General features: G+C 43.3%; 2 protein-coding genes across 7 annotated transcripts in view; one reads left to right on the forward strand and one right to left on the reverse strand.

Annotated features, from left to right (window-relative positions):
- Positions 1-19,855, forward strand: part of LOC146688123 (low-density lipoprotein receptor-related protein 8-like) — a 90,894-nt gene that overhangs the window by 46,930 nt on the left and 24,109 nt on the right. For all 6 annotated transcript variants that reach the window (XM_085438544.1, XM_085438539.1, XM_085438541.1 and 3 more), the window contains 3 exons: positions 8,426-8,815; positions 12,615-12,737; positions 17,079-17,201. In XM_085438544.1, the coding sequence (XP_085294670.1) occupies positions 8,426-8,815; positions 12,615-12,737; positions 17,079-17,201 (636 nt within the window). The remainder of the gene's footprint in view (positions 1-8,425; positions 8,816-12,614; positions 12,738-17,078; positions 17,202-19,855) is intronic.
- Positions 13,419-15,875, reverse strand: LOC146688125 (uncharacterized). Its single transcript, XM_085438548.1, has one exon. It carries the CDS (start codon positions 15,769-15,771, stop codon positions 14,029-14,031), a length of 1,743 nt encoding a protein of 580 aa, XP_085294674.1. The 5' UTR covers positions 15,772-15,875; the 3' UTR covers positions 13,419-14,028.

A 19,855-nucleotide genomic window follows, 5' to 3' on the forward strand; every position in this document is an offset into this window, starting at 1 on the left:
TATAGATTTTAATAATCACTGTATGTGTGATAACGTTCATACAAAATTTTATTCAGATTGGCCAGTTTGTTAAGGAAGAAGTATTCATAAAGACGTATATACATAAATACGCTATGACCATGATAATAAAGACAATAGAACATGCATAATATTGGAATATTAATACAGAAGATCAAGATCGTTTAGTTTGTTTTACAGTTTTAGTTTTTTGTATTAAATCTGTGTCAGTCAAGACCTACTTTTTCATGACCTTTCAAAGATTTAAAAGTAAAAGTTTTTAATCAGCACTATGTATTTTCAGTTACATTTTGCTCCCAACAGCTCAGCTAGCAGGGCTGCAAATATATTTCTAAATCTCTCAGTGCACATGCGATAATTGGATATTTTAAACGATAAATTAAAGATTTGAAACCCCTTCAGCACCACTGAGCATCCAAAGTTAAACAGATTCACCAAGTGCAAACAAATTCTGCTACCATCACTGATCATATAAGACTTTCGGAGCCGATTAAGCGGATTCTGAACAAAACCAAAATGTGTTTAGGTGCTGCTTTAGAGCTGTTCTTACACTGTTTGAGTGCCCAAAAATCCCCTTTCACCAGGTCCAGGATCTTTATTTCTCATAATTAGTTATTATTAATCTCTGGCTCTCTTCCACTGCTTGTCTTTTGTTCTGTCTCACTTCCCTCACCCCCAACCAGGCAGATAGCTCGCTCTCACTGACCCTGGTTTGCTGGAGGTTTCTTCCTGTTAATAGAGAGATCTTCCTTCCCATTGTCGCCAAGTGCTTGCTCATCAGGGGTCGTCTGATTGTTGGCGTCTGATTGAACTGAATTGGATCGAATTTAAACAATTGCTGTTAGTTTATTGAGTTCATCTATTTTGCGCGACAACCACAGGGGCTAAGCCACATAGCCTGCTAAACTTACCTAGCTAAGCACCTGATGTGAAGCTTACTTAACCTGACTCTTAACGGTTTACGTTTAAAGGCTCTGGTTTCTGTTTAGACTGCATTATTATTGAATTATTGACATGAACCTACATGGACTAACTGGTGAATCATTTAATAGAAACTTAGTGAGCTGGGATACTGCAGCCCTGTCTGGACCCCACTGGGAGAAAATTAAAAATAGCTCATTCTAGTACTCACATATCAACTCATATTAACTTCACTGCACTTGTAGCATCCTATTTGGTTGTCCAAAAGGTTCACAAAGAAAGTATTAATCACATGGAGCTGCATCTAATAGTGTGATCAAATATCTGAAAAGCAGAGAGCATGTGAGGTTTGTCTTGTGCCACACTATGACTCGGAAAATAGATGCTTTGAGGGGCAAACTCACATTTGATTGGATATTCTGTGTAAGTTGTGAGAAATACTTTCGACACAAACTTCCATTTTGTGATTGTTATGTTATACTTTTGAGCATGCTCACAAGGAACACGCTTCTTCTTTTCCAACTCTTGTATTTACTGAGCTATAAGCAGGCAAATTGTACCTCCAAAACAGACTAAGCTGGAACCTCCTCAGTCAGCTCCCGCATGTTCCGCTATTAGTAGAAATTTACGAAGTGCATAGCGTGCCGCTGACTGGAAAAAGTAAATCTTACAGAGGCATCCTACTAATTGAGTCATCCACATGCTGAATTATGTATTAAGTAGAATCTAGCCCTCACCAGAGAAAGCTTTCCCTGATCAACATTACATTAAGCAGTAACTCTGGAGAGGCTCCGCAAGAAAGCTGGACTGTAGCCTCAACTCTCAGCATGTGAAGATTTATGTGCATTTACTCCCCAAGCATTTTTCTGAGTATGTCTGTCAACTGGGATCTACTGCAAGGCACTGGAACCAGTCTGGAGTTCTGTGTTTTCATCTTCTGTGTGTTTGCAGTTGTGCTAAATGTCAGCTTGGGTAGCCTGCCTGGTGCATGAATATGATTTTTTTTTATTTTACAGTTATCTTTCCGCTTGATGTCTTTATTTAAATTCAACATTTCTTGGACAGTATGAAGCAAACAGACAAATCCTGCATTCCTCACAGCCGTCTCACTGTCCCTGGAGTGAAACTGAACTGGGTAACACTGAGATAAAGCCTTCACAAAAGACCATTTAACACATCTAAAGGGGCTTGTACTGACAAAGTTTCTTCACAATTACGTTCTGCTAATCGGAATCTAGACAGGTTTTCAATTTGGCCAAACGGCGGCTATTTTGTCTCGTATCAGTGCTCATTGTGTGTCTCTTTTGTCCTCACCTATTGGCCCTCAGTCAACCTACGTTTTCAGGCAGTAACGATAACACGGACACTTTGACTCCCATCTTGTACCCTATATCATGTCCTGATTGTTTCTCCGGATGAGAGGGTTGCCCCATCGTTGTTAAAACTGTGGTTGTTCAGTTATTATGTGTGTGGCATTACAGGAAAGGGCAGTCACTGAGATATTTCCCTGGTGAGCCACTGTGACCCATGTGAACTAGCCAGCAGTGTGAGTTTGTGTATGTGTGTGTCTTTGAGTCACCTTGCTGCAGTGAACCTTAATTCTCTAAGCAGAGCTGACAGGTTTGAGTCATCTCTTAAGTTTAAAGTTATGAATATCTATGAGAAAGCTAAGAGGACATTAAGCTGTATAGAAAGTGATGGACACGGTCACAGGTATTTGTGTGTCAACAGATAAAAATATATAAAGCTTTTGCATGCTAACATAAAACCTGGAAGACTTTATTCTCATCTCTTTTCTTATTTTTTCCCTTTTTTTCCCCTCTTTTCCTACACTCAAAATAATTTCCTTACCTTTCACACTTCATTTCACCTTTTTCCTCCAACACACTCAGACTCATCTCACACACACTTACACGCATGCACGCACACACACACATGCGGTCCACACTTATCAGTTGTAATGCTAACGTGAGTAGAGCGACCAGTCATTTCTTCCCACTACATCTGAGCCGTTGGTTGCCGCTGGCAACAATCTCCCATCATCAAAGCTGCCAGAAGAAGTTAAGTGGGTTATGCTGCCAGCCTCTGACTACCAGAATGGTAGTCAGAGGAAAGCTTCTCCCAGCAAAGGAATTAAAAAGTAAATGGTAAATGGCCTGTATTTATATAGCGCTTTACTAGTCCCTAAGGACCCCAAAGCGCTTTACATATCCAGTCATCCACCCATTCACGCACACATTCACACACTGGTGATGGCAAGCTACATTGTAGCCACAGCCACCCTGGGGCGCACTGACAGAGGCGAGGCTGCCGGACACTGGCGCCACCGGGCCCTCTGACCACCACCAGTAGGCAACGGGTGAAGTGTCTTGCCCAAGGACACAACGACCGAGACTGTCCAAGCCGGGGCTCGAACCGGCAACCTTCCGATTACAAGGCGAACTCCCAACTCTTGAGCCACGATCGCCCCGTAGTGGTAGCATGTAGCTGAGTGCCACCAGTATAGTATAAAGTCCTCAGTGACTTGATGACGCCGAAACAATTTATACCTGGGAACATCTAAAAGCATCAGGTCGGCTGACCTCAAAGATCTCCTGGGGCGATAAGTTCTAAGGAGTTCTGACAGGTAAGAAGGTGCAGTGCCATTTAAAACCTTAAAAGCCAGCAATAAGATTTTAAAATCAATCCTAAAGGCAACTGGGAGCCAGTGGAGAGAGCAGAGAACCGGAGTGATGTGGTCTCTTTTTTTTGAACCGGTCAACAGGCGAGCGGCAGCGTTCTGCACCAGTTGAAGGCGATGTAGACAGGAACGATCTAGGCCAGCATAGAGGGAATTGCAGTAGTCTAGCCGTGAAGTAATAAAAGCATGGACCACTCTTTCTAGATCGTTCCTGCAAAGGTAAGACTTGACTTTGGCTAAAATCCGCAAATGATAAAAAGATCCCTTAACTACAGAGCTGATTTGTTTATCAAGTTTAAAAGCATTGTCAAAAATAACACCAAGACTCTTAATGGAAGAAGTGCAATCGGAGGTTAGGGGTCCCAAAAAGTCAAGAGAGAAGTTGGGATCTTTAGGAAGCCCAAACACAATGACTTCAGTTTTGCTTTCATTAAGGTGTAAGAAGTTAAGAGTCATCCAAGTCTTAATGTCAGACAAGCAGGAGAGTAGCGGCTGCAAAGAAACATTGCAGTTCAACCTCAGAGGGAGGTAGATCTGAATATCATCGGCAAAGATGTGGAAGGACACATTATGTTTACGGAGCACATCGCCCAGAGGGAGCAAGTACAGAATAAACAACAGGGGGCCTAGTATGGACCCCTGAGGTACGCCACAGGTTAAAGGAGCTCTGGGAGATGACAGTTCACCAAGGTGAACAGAAAAACTCCTATTATTCAAATAGGACTGGAAAAACTTTAAGACAGTGCCCTTTAAACCGACACAATGTTGAAGGCGGGATAGCAGTATGTTGTGATCAACAGTGTCGAAGGCTGCTGTCAGGTCCAGGGTTACTAAGACAGCAGCACAACCAGAGTCAACAGTTAAAAGCAAATCATTAAAAACTCTCAGAAGGGCGGTTTCTGTGCTATGCCGAGCTCTAAAACCAGACTGGAACTTCTCATAGAGATTGTTATTGTCAAGAAATAGCTGGAGCTGCGTGAGGGCGGCTCGTTCCAGTACTTTAGACAGAAAAGGGAGGTTGGAAATGGGCCTATAGTTAGAGAGTAGGGATGGATCTAGATTAGGCTTTTTAAGGAGAGGTTGAACAACAGCGTGCTTGAAGGGTGTTGGAAAACAACCAGAACTGAGGCAGGCATTGATCAGGACCAGAAGGAAAGGTCCGACTGAGTCCAGAACCTGCTTCAGAAGCCGAGAGGGGATAGCATCGGTGGAACAGTTGGTAGTCTTAACCTTGCAGACTATTTCATGCAGCTGAGAGAGAGAGATTGGTTCGAACTGATTAAAGGCAGAATGGCACAAAGACAAAACACAGGGATTGGAAGGTGAAGATGGAATGACAGACTGCAGGGAGGAAATCTTGTTTACAAAGAACTTTAGAAAGTCATTACAGAGGGTGGCAGAAGGTGTGAGGCTGGTGGATGTGTAAGGATTTACAATGGAATTTAAAACACGAAACAGAGTCTGAGGTTTATGGACACTACTGCTAACCAGGTTTGATATGTAGGAGGACTTGGCCTCTTTAACGGCTTTCTGATAGGTTGAAAGAGAGTCTCTGAGGATATTAAAAGAAATGTGCAGCTTGTCCTTTTTCCATTTTCTCTCAGCACACCTACAGGTGCGCCTGAGAGCACGAACAGAGTCTGTAATCCAGGGTTCAGCGTGAGCTTTGGGACGGAGTGTTTTTAGGGGAGCGATGAGGTCCAAAATAGAAGTACATGTTGAGTTGAAAAGAGCAGTTAAATCTTCTGCACACAAGGAATCAATCCAGTCCACCGTGGAGAGCTCAGAGTTGCTAAAAGCAGCAGAAAACTGAGATGGTACATGGGTATTGATGATCCGGTGACGGCGTGAAGGAGGTTTAACTGCAGCATCAGAACAATGTGCAGTGGCAGAAAATAGAACAGGAAAATGATCGGAGATACACGCACTCTCACAAATTTCAGAGATGTGGATACCCAAGCCGTGAGACATGACAAGGTCCAAAGTGTGACCCTTCTCATGTGTGGAGCCAGACACACACTGAGTAAGGTTGAAGGAATCCAACAGTGAAACAAAGTCTCTAACCAGGGGTTTAGATGGACAGCACACATGAATATTCAGGTCACCAACAATAAGAAAATGATCGAAATCTACTGAAAGCCCTGAAAGGAATTCCCCAAACTCACTGATAAAGTCCTTGTTAAATTTGGGAGGACGATATACCACTGCAATCAGTAACGGAGTGGATGAGTTTAGTTTAAAAAGCTGTAGTTCAAAGCTGGAAAAAGAGGAAAAAGAAATCTGATGGCAGTCATAAACAGATTTAAAAACACAGGCGAGGCCTCCGCCTTTGCCAGAGGTAGTGCTGTTTATCCATCTAAATTGTTTTGGTGTGAGTTTGTACACTTTTGGAGATATAGTCTGTAAATGTGTTTGCTTTCCCTTCAATGTAATAGAGCAAAATCAAACATGCTTTGTAGTACTAAAGTGAGGTAAACATATCTGCATCACTCAGCAGTGATGCCTCTTTCAAGAAGCGTCTGACCCGGGTGCTTAAAAAAGAGAGCAATTTCACTGAAATGCACCCAAAACGGTGCCACTGTTCATCTATGCGTAACAAGAACGTCGTGTTTGTGTCAAGTAAACAAAAAAGGCTAGTGTGCTCCCACTGCTGGTTCCAAGCCTAGCTAAATGGGAGGGTTGCATCATAGAGGGAGTCTGGTATAAAACTCTATGCCAAGCCAATATTTTATTGTTAGCCTCATCAATGCCTCAATATTCTAATTAGGAGAACAAAACAATTCAACTTGCAAAAAAGCTGAGATAAAGCTCCTTGAAGTGAATGCAGTTAATATTGTATACCTGGAGGCACCACTTTGACAGCATTGTCAAAGGACAGTTCTATTTATTTTGCTCTAATGTAGCAGAGCAGGTCATCCACCAATCTGGATCCATCCCTGGCTGCCCCAGTCCACCTGCCAAAGTATCGTTGGGCAAGATATTAAACTCTGAAATGTCCTGACACCCGATGGATCTATTTGGTGTATTGATCCTGTTTGTGTGTGTGTGTGTGTGTGTGTGTGTGTGTAGAAAGCATTTTGAGTGCTATAGTTGAGTAGAAATGTGCTATAAGTACTAGTTGTACTTGGCCTGTCATTTAAATGACCTTACCATGAGATGTATAACCAAACAAAATGCTGCAAATTCATTTTTTAATGATCTTTTCTGCTTTTACTTGTATAAAAAGAAAATCGTATAATAAATCTTACTAAACATCCACTGGGTGAAGTGCTTGTTCCCTCTGTGATTTATTTATCATTTAAAACCCACTGCCTTGTACAACATCATCAGCAGATGGTCTGTGGGCTCAAAGTTGCTCAGAAATCTTGAAATTCTGTCCCAACTGGAATTCAACCAGGGCACTGATGTAAAGTGCTAATGGCCTTCCCCCTGTGTAATAACGCACTTGTTCATTGAATCTCTTTAATTATTTAGTGCCAAATTAGTATAGAGTGTGGGCAGAGGCATACCGGGGAAAGCAGACACATGAGAATCAGATGCAGAGTCTTTAATATTAATAACTATAAACCCTGTCGCTGAACTGAATCCATGACACTTATGTTCACATCAGTTGCTTTTTCCCAAGCTTCTGAGGCAGTTGTGTTCATATCAGTGAATTAATTAACAGTGATGTTAGCAGAGAAAAGAAGAGATAGTAATTGTAACATATGGTGTGATTACGTAGGATAGTAAGTAAGACACTGTCTTGCATCCAGTGTTTTTGCTAGCTTAAGATGTGTTCACCCAGTTTAACTGAGAAGCAGTGGTTTCATGATGTTTCATGATGTATATTAAGATGTTTAATTTCTGCTCTTTTATGCTATAAGCTTCTTTTCATGCTGTTTTATTGCATTGTTTAACTGTTCAGCTGATCACTACCTTTCACAGCAGTGATACTTTTGATGCAGAAATGCTGCAGTTTAATCTGAAGCTATTTAAAAACTTCCCCCTGCTTTGATCAGTAATAGTTTAAAATAGCATGTATGCTTGATACTCAAAAAATACACGGTGTCTGCTGCAGGTCAGTGACAATATGCTACAGCTTTACAATTTGCTGATTCTGTGTAAAATGTAGCAAAACAGCAATCCTTTCCAGTAACCAGCTGCAGCAGCCAAAGGCACTGGCGTTAAAGCTGAACTCCCTGTGGTTTGTGTAAATATCAAATCCTTCCTCTCCTCTGAGCACCTATGGGCGAACAGCGGGTTCCCTGGCTTTCTTCGCATCCAGAGTGCTTTCAGTTAGACATGACTAGATACAGAAAAAATACCCTGGAAAAGGTAGGAGAGAAAGCCTCTCACCATTTTCCTAATCACCGTTATCCTTCCCAGCTTTCTCTTTGTCTCTGTTATGTTATTGACTTTTAGCCAGTCTGGGAAACTATTTCTGTGTCTGTGCCCATCTGCTTGAAATGACTTTAAGCCAATAAGTCTTCGGTCTTACTTGCTCTCAATGCTCTGCAGCTGTAGCAAGACCTGAAACTTTTATATTTACTTATTTGACTAAAAGTGTACAGTTCTCTGGTTATGAAAGCATTGCATTTTAGTGTAGTTTTATGTTGTGTGAAGGCAGTCTGCAAAAGATTAAAAGCAACGGCCTTCAAACAGATTCCTCAGATTTCCTTTTCAGCAGCTAGAGAAGACAGGGTAACGGTTTCTGCTGCACAAACTGCAATCTGATAATAAATGCTACACCGTCCCTGCTTCACTGTCATGAGAACCAAGCGTGCAGTCCCTCGTGTGAGTTTTGCTGTCTCTGTTGGTCCTCAGATGCCAAGGCCTGTCCCAGCGGTGAGTTCATGTGTGCCAACCGCAAATGTTTAGCCACCGTCTACGTGTGCGATGGTGATGATGACTGCGGCGATGGCAGCGATGAGCTGAAGTGCACCTCCCCTCTGACTTGTGGGCCCAACCACCTCCGCTGTAACACCTCCGAGTGCGTGCCGCTCATGTGGAGCTGTGACGGCGACCCCGACTGCTCCGACAGTTCAGACGAGGGGCCTGAGCGCTGCGGAGGTGATGGAGCCCCATACCTGCCCAACCACAGAGCTAACTGCACCAGTGGGGAGTTTCGCTGTGCCAATGGCGAGTGTGTGCGACTGACCTGGAAGTGCGATGGAGATCCTGACTGCAAAGACAAATCTGATGAGTCAGACTGCCGTGAGTGTCTTGTTCTGCTTCCTTTCTTTCTATGTGTTTGCTTGTCTCCCAACAACTGTAATCTCCTACATATGTAACCTTTTTCTCTTTTTAATGTTGCAGTAGCTTATATATGTTCTCTGCTGCGTATAACTATGTCGATTCAAGGCTGTCTTCTCAGCTTACAGTGATAACAGAAAACGCTGCACTGTCTGAAAGTCTTTTGGCACATATAAAATATGTAGCAAGGTTGAGAGAGATTACATGTAAGCGTGAAAGGAATAAACTACATATAACATCCCAGCTAGCATACAGAAATGCTTATGTGCGCCTTTGATGTTCACTGTTAAACCCACAATGCAATATACATTCATATTCATAGTTTGTTAATTACAGATAATTAAGGAGAAAAAAGAGCTACATCTATTGCAGAAATATAAGCATGCAAAATGGAAGCATATTTTGCGCTTATTCTCAGATGAGAAGTGACATAATAGTGCTGAATTCCAGATGAAAGTTGGAGATAGTGGCCGAACCCCTGGAGTGCAGAATCTGGTGGTGAAGCAGAGTTAGCAGATGGCTGATGGAGACATTAGTTGAGACACGTTGGAGAACCCGGATGAGATCGAGCGCCAAGAGATGGGGAGAGTGAGAGATGAGAGTGAATTAAAAAACAGGGCCTAGCAGCTGATTGGCTTGGAGAACACATGCAGGAAGACCACTGGACAAGAGCAGCCACATTAAATTTGATAATGTGAATGTCCCATGCTGTGTAACATAGAGGAATAGACACTCAAAAGGTCTAATTCAAAAAGTGTTCATGCAGAAATCTCTCTTTCAGAATCACATGTTTACATAAATAACGGCCACTTATAATCAGCCGTCATCTTCAAAGCAACTTTGAAGACTGACTCCATCTTATTGCTGTCTTGCTGGATCAAGACAGTAATAAGATGGAGTCAATCTGCTATCAGTTTGTGATTGAATAGGGTCAAGTTGGCAATTACATACAATCTGTGTGGGATAAATTGCAAATCTGCTGCCGTCTGTTCCAGATCTGTTGTCATCTTATACACAGAAATTCACTTTAGCTACTTACATGTGTCAGTCTAGCCAGAAACTCATAGATTAGTGAATTCAGTAATTCTTATGTTTCTAGCGAGTTTTTCACAGATTTTTTAAATATTTGTGTTTTCTGGGTTTTTTTGACAAGTGCTCTAATAAAGCAATCAGCGCTGTACATACAGTTTTACATATTTTAATAAGCAGCCTGTTTCTCTACTAGTTTTCACCAATTCAAAGGCCAAAACAGAAGAAGAAACAAAGTTAATTTTGCACACAGTTGGGATTGTACCTCAGGCTTAAATACTTAGCATATCAAAACCGCATTCATTACAAATGCTTTCATCCTTGTTGGATGAAACATGTCCCATTTATGCATGTCTTTTCAATAATTGTAGTAAGTTTCTTATCTTGGGACTGACAGTTTAGTCGGTCCTTGTCCTGCACCTGCTTCCTTCCTTTTCCATTAACCTTGATGTCAACCTTTTTCTGCTTTCTGTAGAAAAAGGAAACCTGGTGGTCATCAGGTCACTGGCTGTTTCACAGCTCATGCAGCATCCACCTCAGTTACTGCAGCCCAAATCTTACTTGTGTCCAGCTGTTGTCGCTTCTAAGTAAAGAAAATTGAAAGCAGTACTTTTTCTGTCTTCTTTCCCAAACATGATTGCTTCGCTTTATTTTCTCATGAAATTATTCTTTTTTTGCTTTAGGCTTTTGTACTTTCACAGCTTTAACTTCAGACGTTTCACTCCATGATACATCTCAAGGTGCATTTGCTAGCTAATAAAGAAATAAGGGCATTCCAGTTTGCAGAAAACAGAAAGCACATACCGAGCAATTTTAAATGACTCTGATTCACTAACATACTCCTGCTGGTATAGTTAATGATGATGAATCCAGCAGTAATATTGAATGTGGACCTATCTGGGGTACACGGTAATAGCATTTCTACACCCACATTAGTGAATGAGACACAATCTGAGAGAGCGGTGAGGAACTCTAAAAACCCATTAAAACATAAAATAACTCAGAACAAGCATGATGTTTCCACTTCGGGAAATTGTAATTGCCAGCCTCTACCCATTTCTTGATTTCTTGAATTACCTCATTTTATGTTAATACACAATATTAAAGTATATAGGTTTATTGTATACTATTAAATCAGTGGTAAAGCAGTGCTATACATTACAAAATAATACTACATTATCAAAGTCTGTATAAGCAGAAGTATTTTATCCAGCTTAAGGCAACCGTTAGAATCTTGGGTACAACTGCAGCCTTTCCAATTGCTATTCAGTTTTCATATATATTCTCAGAGGTTATGGATGGATTTGATTATTTTTTAAGTTTGGTTGATTCTGAATAAACTCTAGTAGTTTTGCAAATATTCTATTCACTAGGTGGGCACTTTTTATTAAACATGTTGCAGATGAATCCAGAAACTGTGAAGTTGTTAAATTAACGTTATATTTTGTTTTTGTTTATTTGCTTTGAGATGGTGGAATAGATAATCTTCAACAGCAATATTTCTTCTCTCCTCTGAGGTGACGCTCTATCATTTAGCAGATTTCTTCTCTGCTGGGAGTTGATATTGAGTTTTTTCCTCCTAAATGTGTCAGGTAAAGAATGTGTTTCTGTTGATAAACACTGTGTGAAGATGGGGCCTTGTGATAAGACAGGTTTTCCTATTAGCTGGTCATGGATGGGGGAGCCCTGAAGCTCCTGTCTCACTAAGCCAGAGTGTGAAGCCCAGATAGTCCCACTATTCATTATCAAGATGTGCGGTGCACACATCAAACGCACAGCTCTCACTCTGTGGTCTGTCATATAAGCTGCACTTACAGGAGATTGATGTTTTATTAGCCAACAGAATATCTGCATTAGAGGGGAGGAAGGCTGGGGGTGGTTAGGGACACAACCTCATCTTTGTCCACAAGTTCCCGTGCTACACATTTAAACTCATATGTTCACCACCTTTGGTGTATTCGCACACCCTTATGTCTGTACGAGGATTTCTTTGCCTAAAAAATGGAATTTTCTTCCAGCTTGTCAGCAGAGGACAAATGCTCCTGCTGTGATTCATCAGTTTTACACTGTTGCTTCTGCTCTCTTATGAATATACATGCACATGTATCTATACCAGTATGCACCACCAGTTTATTGCTCACTCAAATCTCTACATTTGCCTGAGAGATGCACAGAAACATGGATGATCATATCTATGTGCATACATGTCTGGACATGCGTGTCCAGACTACAGCATCCCTGGCTCCATTAGGCTCGTTGTGTCCTGTTCGTCTTGTGATAACACTTAATCATATCCCTCTGTCACATATATTGCTTTTTAGTGCGGTTTAGAGGGAGTTATATGAGCATACCGGGCACTGTTGATGAAAAGCTTGTCTGTGCTTGGGATATTAATAAAATTTGGTGTGGCTTCTTGGAGCCTCCATCTTTGTGTTACTATATTGAAAATCATTCATCACACGCCCTCAGGTTGACTGTCTCTGTCCTCGGCAGTGCCTTACACACACTGTGAATTAATAGAAGTGCAGTATATGCCATTTCTCAATATTTTTCAGTGTTTCAAGAAAAGTTTTTAAAGCAATTCCTCTTCTTTATGGGACACAAATGTGGAGAGAAACCGAGTGATTAAAATGCCACAGCTGGTCTTGGATTGGATTCGACCACATGATTTTATGCTCCTCTTGAAGTCATTAAAATCAAATTTAAAATTTCGATCTCTTGCCTGTTACAGCTCTGTTGACGTGTCGTCCTGATGAATTCCAGTGCGGTGATGGTTCCTGCATACACGGCACCAAGCAGTGTAACAAGGTCCACGACTGTCCTGACCACAGCGATGAATCTGGATGCGTTAACGGTGGGTTCACCTGTCACTGTGTTTGGCAGTGAGTGTCTGTCCTCCTCCATGTCTGCTCCTCCGTCTTCTTCCCTCATGCATCTGTCTCAGTCTCTGCCTTTTGCACGTCTGCCTATGTGAAATACCTTTCAACACGAGCAGTTTTATAAGCCCACCAGGATTTTTTTTGGCTAAAAGACCTGCAATATTTGTGTAGTTTTACTGAGTCAAGACTTGCTTCTACTGTAAATTATTTATTCTGTAATAATGCTGTAAATATTTTTCACCTCATTCTCAAGTATCATTAGTAATCTGATTACATTGAAGCCAGTGAAGCCTGAATCACAGCCAATAGTCTAATCCTTAAGAATCACAACTATTAATGTCATATAAAAGTACTTTTTAAAAAATAAATTGTGTTCAAAAAAGTCCAATTCAAAGATGATTAGAAAGATGGACATGTGGACTACAGTTTGGCATTAGCTTTTGTGCTAACGCTGTGCTTTGCTTTGATAAGTTAACTTGACTGACTTTCCTGATTAAACAGTCAGATAGACACTGGGCAGACAGAGGCAGGTGAAACTTTATAAAACTCACTCCTAGAAACATCAGAACCCTTCAAAAACAAAGACTGACACTCTAAACATCCCCTTAAAAGGCACAATGTTTATACAGACATGTAAACTATTTGGACTGATTTCATGAGACTCCTGCTTGCATAAATAAGATTTACAAAAATGAACACAAAAGCAAATTAAACGTATTTCACCAGAATGCTATTGAACTATTTACAGTATTTTTATAGAGGGAAAGTAACGGAGGTGGGGTAAGGGTTAGGGCTGGGAAACAAGTGGCAGAATGAGGAGGGAGTGGGTAAGGTAGGAAGGGGGAAAGGTGGTAAGGATTTAGGATGAAACCTAACCCATTCTTTTTTGCCCCTCTTTAATTGTGCCATCTTTTCAGTTTCTCAGACATTGTCTCCCTGCATTGTCCTTTACCTTGTCTTCACCCTTTATTGTTATCTGTTCTTTATCCTCCTTTCTTTGATTGTCTTTGCCCTCTTCTTCTGACTCTTTGTAAATGTAGAAAAGGAAACACTATAAATTACATTCTACTAAACTGCAAAACAGTCTGAAACAAGCTGTTAGGATCAAACATGGTTTATTGTGACGTAAAATGAGGGCGCATACCTGAAGCTGCTTGTTGAGGATTTTGAGCTTCTCTTCTCTGTCCTTTGCTGCTGCTGCCTTCTTTCTTCAGTTTCTTACTTATTGTTGATTTCATTTTAGAGCTTTTGCACTCCCCCCCTCCCCTATACTTTTATAATAAAATTCACTGGATCATAACACTTTCCATCCTGGAACTTCCTGTTTCTAGACCAGTCTGTATCTATTATTAAAACGCTATCCTTTGTCATTTTTTGAAGGCTATAGTGGTGAAATAAGTAAAAATGTAATTCTTCGTAAATCTTATGCTTAGTGGTCCGGCGGCAGCAGCAAAACAGTTCAGGGGGCCTGCCACGGGTCCGGTGGCGGCGGCGCTGCTCCTCCGGCGGCCAGCCACGGGTCCGGTGGCGGCAGAACGGTTCTGGTGGCCTGCCACGGGTCCGGTGGCGGCGGCGCTGCTCCTCCGGCGGCCTGCCACGGGTCCGGTGGCGGTGGAACGGTTCCGGTGGCCTGCCACGGGTCCGGTGGCGGCGGCGCTGCCCCTCCCGCGGCCTGCAACGGGTCCGATGGCAACGTCGCTGCTCCGGTGAGCAACAGCGAGGCGTGGCAACAGGTCCATGACGCGCCGATCGCTGACGTGGACGCACCGGACGTGGACGGCGAGGAGGCCGCGCTAGACGTGGAGGTCCCTCCGGTCCGCTGACCTCCTCGGCCGGCAGCGAGAGCTCCTCCTCGGCCGGCAGCGAGAGCTCCTCCTCGGCCGGCAGCGAGAGCTCCTCCTCCGGCTCGCTGAGCTCCTCAGTTGGCAGAGCGGGCTCCTCCGGCTCGCCGAGCTCCTGCTCGGGCATGCTGAGCTCCACAGCTGGCGATGCGGGCTCCTCCGGCTCACTGAGCTCCTGCTCGGGCATGCCGAGCTCCTCCGGCTCGCTGAGCTCCTCAGCTGGCGGTGCGGGCTCCTCCGGCTCGCTGAGCTCCTCCGGCATTAGCCCGCTGAGCTCCTCCGGCTCACAGTGCTCCTCCGGCTCGCTGAGCTGCTCCTGCTCGCTGAGCTCCACAGCTGGCGACGCGGGCTCCTCCCGCTCGCTGAGCTCCTCCGGCTCGCTGAGCTGCTCCGGCTCGCTGAGCTGCTCCGGCTTGCTGAGCTCCACAGCTGGCGACGCGGGCTCCTCCGGCTCGCTGAGCTGCTCCTGCTCGGGCATGCTGAGCTCCACAGCTGGCGACGCGGGCTCCTCCCGCTCGCTGAGCTCCTGCTCGGGCATGCTGAGCTCCTCCGGCTCGCTGAGCTGCTCCTGCTCGCTGAGCTGCTCCTGCTCGGGCATGCTGAGCTCCTGCTGCAGCTGGACGAAGTCTGAGGTTTCCCGAGCTTGCACTACCCCCCGGGCTTTACGCAGGGTGCAAAGGCAGGCGGAAACTCCCTTGAGCTGGCCGAGGTAGGGGTTTCCCTCCAGGATTGCCTCGATGGCGTTTAACCCCACCACTCCTGCCCTTGCGTTGGTGGTGTGAGTTACCCAGTCCATCAGGCGTTGGACGCGGGTGAGGTCGCTCTCTCCGGACAAGGCCGCTGGAGTGGGCAGTGGAATGGAGGCTGCTGCTGGTGGAGAAGATGGCTGAGCGTGTGATGTGGATGGTGAACAGGATGAAACGGTAAGCGGTGAGGTAGATGTCGCGGGGGATGATTCAGCAGGTGACGGCTGGATCACTAGCCGGGCGATAGGCTGAGGTACAGCGACCAGCTGGGCCGCGGGCTGCGCTTTGGCTACCGGCTGGGCAGCTGACCGTATAAACATAGCCCCAGAGTAAACAGTTGAGGTGAGCTCCTTAAGCCCTCCACGCTCCTCCTGCGGGAAACAATAGCGGCAGCAGTCAGGACACTGAACAATGGCAGGCATACACTACACGACCAAAACCTAAACTGGGTAACTAACGTGGAGTCCCAAGCAATGATCCCGCGTCGGTGGGAGCTCCAAGACTCTCCTAAGTAGCTCCCCTGACGAGCCCTGATCAGCGGCAGGTGTGTGGCTTCGGGTGTGGCCAGTCCTTCCGCAGGGCCACACCCCTCAGGCCTGCAGGTGGCTGAGCTCCATCCTCCAAGCATCCCCGCAGACATAAACACACACACTCACATCTACAATCATGGAGGAGAGCAGCAGCAATACCAAAATACATATAATAATAATAATAATAATAATAATGATAATATAATACATAACTGCTCAGGGATCCTGGGTCGCCCAGTCCCAGGACCCTGACAGTAATCATCAACATTTAAACAAAGTCTTAAAATAATTCACTTCATATGTAATGAATACAGATCTAATTTATAGACATACACTAATACAATTAGCATGTTTTCCTAGCTTGCCATACTTATGGAACCAACCATAAGTGGGGATTTGAGGAACTGCAGTTTTTGGTACTTCCACTTTTTCTTCATTTTTCAGCCCTCCAGGTCACTGTTTGCTCACAGCACATCAACTTTTACTCACTTTTCTATTTCATTTTTTTCCTTCATTTCACTATGAAGTCCATTCCAAGTTGTTCCTTTCCATATCAGACTTCTGTGACTGGCTTCAAATTTTGGAGATGAGCTAAGAGCAAATTTCCTCTGGCCTTGTAACCTTGAACTCTGCACATAAATCATTCTGACTAGAAAACAGAGAACAACACAGTGAGGAAAGGTACAGTATTTGGCTATTCAGCAGCTTTTCCTCCATATGCAGACCACAGTGTGAAAAATTGGCTGTCATTTCATGGAAAGAAATATCCTTCAAAGAAACTTGCATGAGTATGAATCATTTGCTATAATGGCAGCTGGTGTTACATTGTGTGGATCCAACCCAGTGCTTATTGTGGACGAATTTCTTTACCGCTCCCTCATCTGACTGTGTTGCATAATTTAAAAACGTAGTGCAAAATTAAACTGCAGGAAATTAAACTCTGGCACTGTGAAACAGGACCAAATTTAAAATGTAGGTATTATAATATTTTTTTTTAAACTTTTTTTATGTGGGGCATAATATGAATATTTGCTGCGTCTGGTTTCAAATGAGTCTTCAGTAATTCAGCGACTGGAAATATTTAATTTGACTTCACACTTGTTGATGCACAAGGCTCTGAATGAGTATGCAAATGAAATAAAGTTTCATGAAGTGTCTAGTGTGGATTGTGATCTGTTTTTGGTTTTTTCCTGTTCCAGCCACGAAATGTGAAGGACCCCTCAAGTTTCTATGTAAGAATGGAGAATGTATTGACAGCTCCAAGGTGTGTGACTCAGTGAAGGACTGCAAGGACCGATCAGACGAGCCCAAAAAAGAATGCGGTAAGATGGCTACGACGAGCTTGTTTAGAAAAATTGAATTTATTACTTCTCTCTGCTTGAATATGAAATGGTTTTCTTTGATTACTAGCAGTATCAAATGAGGGAACATTCAGCTCCCAAAATAACAGAGCTGTCTGTTACCGTTTGTGTGCCATCGTTTGAGCCCCGTGCAGTGACAGAGCATGTACATATCTGTTGTAAATGGATTCAAGCAGTTAATCTAGCTGCATAATCATGTTTGCCATAACAAAGTGCAACTACCTCCCTCCTATTACCTTGCATTTCAAAGCATGCAGAAGCACAGTCAAATTAGAGGCAGCCTTCGATGATCAGAACAAGAGCCTGCATGTACTAATTACCATCAAACTGCAGAAAGTCCATCTGCTTTATGGTAATCTCTCTTCCTTTCTCTACCTTCATCTCTTAACCAAAGGTGTAATTGCAATGAATAAATAAAAAGCAGTGTTTGGAGAGGTAGGGATTGGAAGTGCTGATACAGTCTGATTTTACCTCCTGGGCCACTGTCCTGCGTATGTTTTAAGTTAATCTCAAAAGACAAAAGAGTATAAAAACGAGTCATGAAATGTCTTGGTTGGTTTTGTTGCTTAACGATACAGTAACACAATCTCTGGTCAAATAAATACAAATTTTCTTTGTGACATACAACACATAGTGAACATGCAGTGAAATGCTTGTGTCCTGAACTGCAGACAGGCTGCAGACGTGTCCGCGCCACTCTAGGGTTGGTTTTTAGCAAGGGGGGGGCTAGCCAGGAACCTTACTAGATACTGGGCAGGTGCGCTGCTACTCGCTCCAGAGGTGTGTAGTCTTACCACTACACTATCCAGCTGCTATGTAATGTCAGTAATGCAAACCCTGAAAATGGTAGCAGCGTGTCAGCCATCCTCTCTCATAAAGAGAAGGCTGTTCCTGTTTTTAATATGAACTTGTTTTATTTAGCCTGAATTTTCTTGTATATTTTCCACAGTAGTCCTGTCTCACATTGTCTTGCATTCTTGTGAAAACATAAGAAAATTCAGTAGCTTGTAGAACCACCTTCAGCACCAATAACTGGAAGTAATCGTTTTCTGTGTGATTTTCAAGTCTCTCACATCATCGCCGACAAATTTGGCAGAGGAGAGAAGTTCATGGTTGACTAAATGACTTTAAGATGCCCAGGTTCTGTGTTTGTGCTGATATTCTGTGATTGGTTTTCTGCAAACATGGTGCTGTGTATTATGGCCAAACATCTCCACTTTGGTCTCATCTGACCATAGGATATTGTTCCAGATGTTTTGTAAAGGGGGAGTTAATAGGGGAACTTAGATTACATTGGCTTTGGTGAAAACTTTTCACATGACTGTAGCATACAGCAGGAAATAGTCCTTTTGACCTAAATTGGCTGTTACTGCCATTTACCCAATCACACTCTTTACGCCTATGCCTTTAAAGACTTGTATCTGTCACACCCATGCTCACACACCAATGGATGGATCAGGGGCAGCGTGGGGTCTAGTATCTTACCAATGTCACTTCAACATGAATAGGGCCAGAGATTAAACCCCTGACCCTAGACAACCCTCTCTGCTTCTGGAGACAAAGCCATTCCCAGTTCATTTGTATTAATAGAGCTGCCTAGAAGTGAATGCACCTGACCATTAGCTATGCTATTCACACATTAGTGCAGTTATAGTGTAATTTGGTTTGGGCAGCTGGGAGGGTAAAGATCAGTAAATGTCTGATCCAACTGCATGAAGTGAAAATGGCTTTAGAGTCAAGGCAAATGATTAATATAGGAATTTTGTGATCTGTTGTTTAAAAATAATGTGGAACACTGGGATAGCTGGGTGGCCAGTGGTCCTTTGCCCCTCTTTACTTCCCGTTCCCTTGGACTTAAACTAGAGACTATAAGAACTGAAGGTGATGCTTGAATTAAAATAAAAAAGTAGTTATTTTTCTTCTTTTTTTGACATGAGAGAGTTAAAGGCAGATTTACTCTCGTGAAATTATATTTCCTCCGAGAAACTTAAACTTTAGACTGAAGAGTGACAGCTGACCGAACAGACTGACCTTTGCCACAGACGGAAATTACACGAGTGAAGCAAATATTCCAGAGAGTTGTGTCCTCACTTTTCTCTCTCCTCTTCCTTATCTACCTCCACCTTTCTCCCTCTCTCCTTCAACTGAGGTCTTGTTGTCAGCTCATTAAAAGCATGTCCACACATACCTACTTCATCACTCCGCGCTCTCGACCATTTACTCCCAATATGTAGGCCAACTGGCACAGACAGAAAACAAATAGAGATACACCCCGCTGCACTCAAACACACGTTATTACTCGATGTTCAGAGCGATTGCATTTGCCGCATCAGCCTTACTTCGGGGAGAATAAAGACAATACATTTCCACGCTCAATCAAATCTATTCTGCATCTTCCCCAACTCATTAGAAATAATGACATATTACCACATTACTGACCCATTACTCAGCACACATTCATCTCCTAACACTGCTCCATCACATTCTCTTAGAGGAATGGCTGAAAATAGGGAGTACAAACTGAGCTACCAGGGAGAGCGAGTGAGAAGAGAAACAAGGTGGGGGAAAGGAAAGACGTCATGTTTGTCTTCTGGAAAAAGTGACCTCTAAATTCT

This window comes from Copadichromis virginalis, linkage group LG18, assembly GCF_057382275.1.
Source record: "Copadichromis virginalis isolate Kocher_CV1m ecotype Utaka linkage group LG18, C_Virginalis_male_GT1.1, whole genome shotgun sequence".
Lineage (NCBI taxonomy): Eukaryota > Metazoa > Chordata > Actinopteri > Cichliformes > Cichlidae > Copadichromis > Copadichromis virginalis.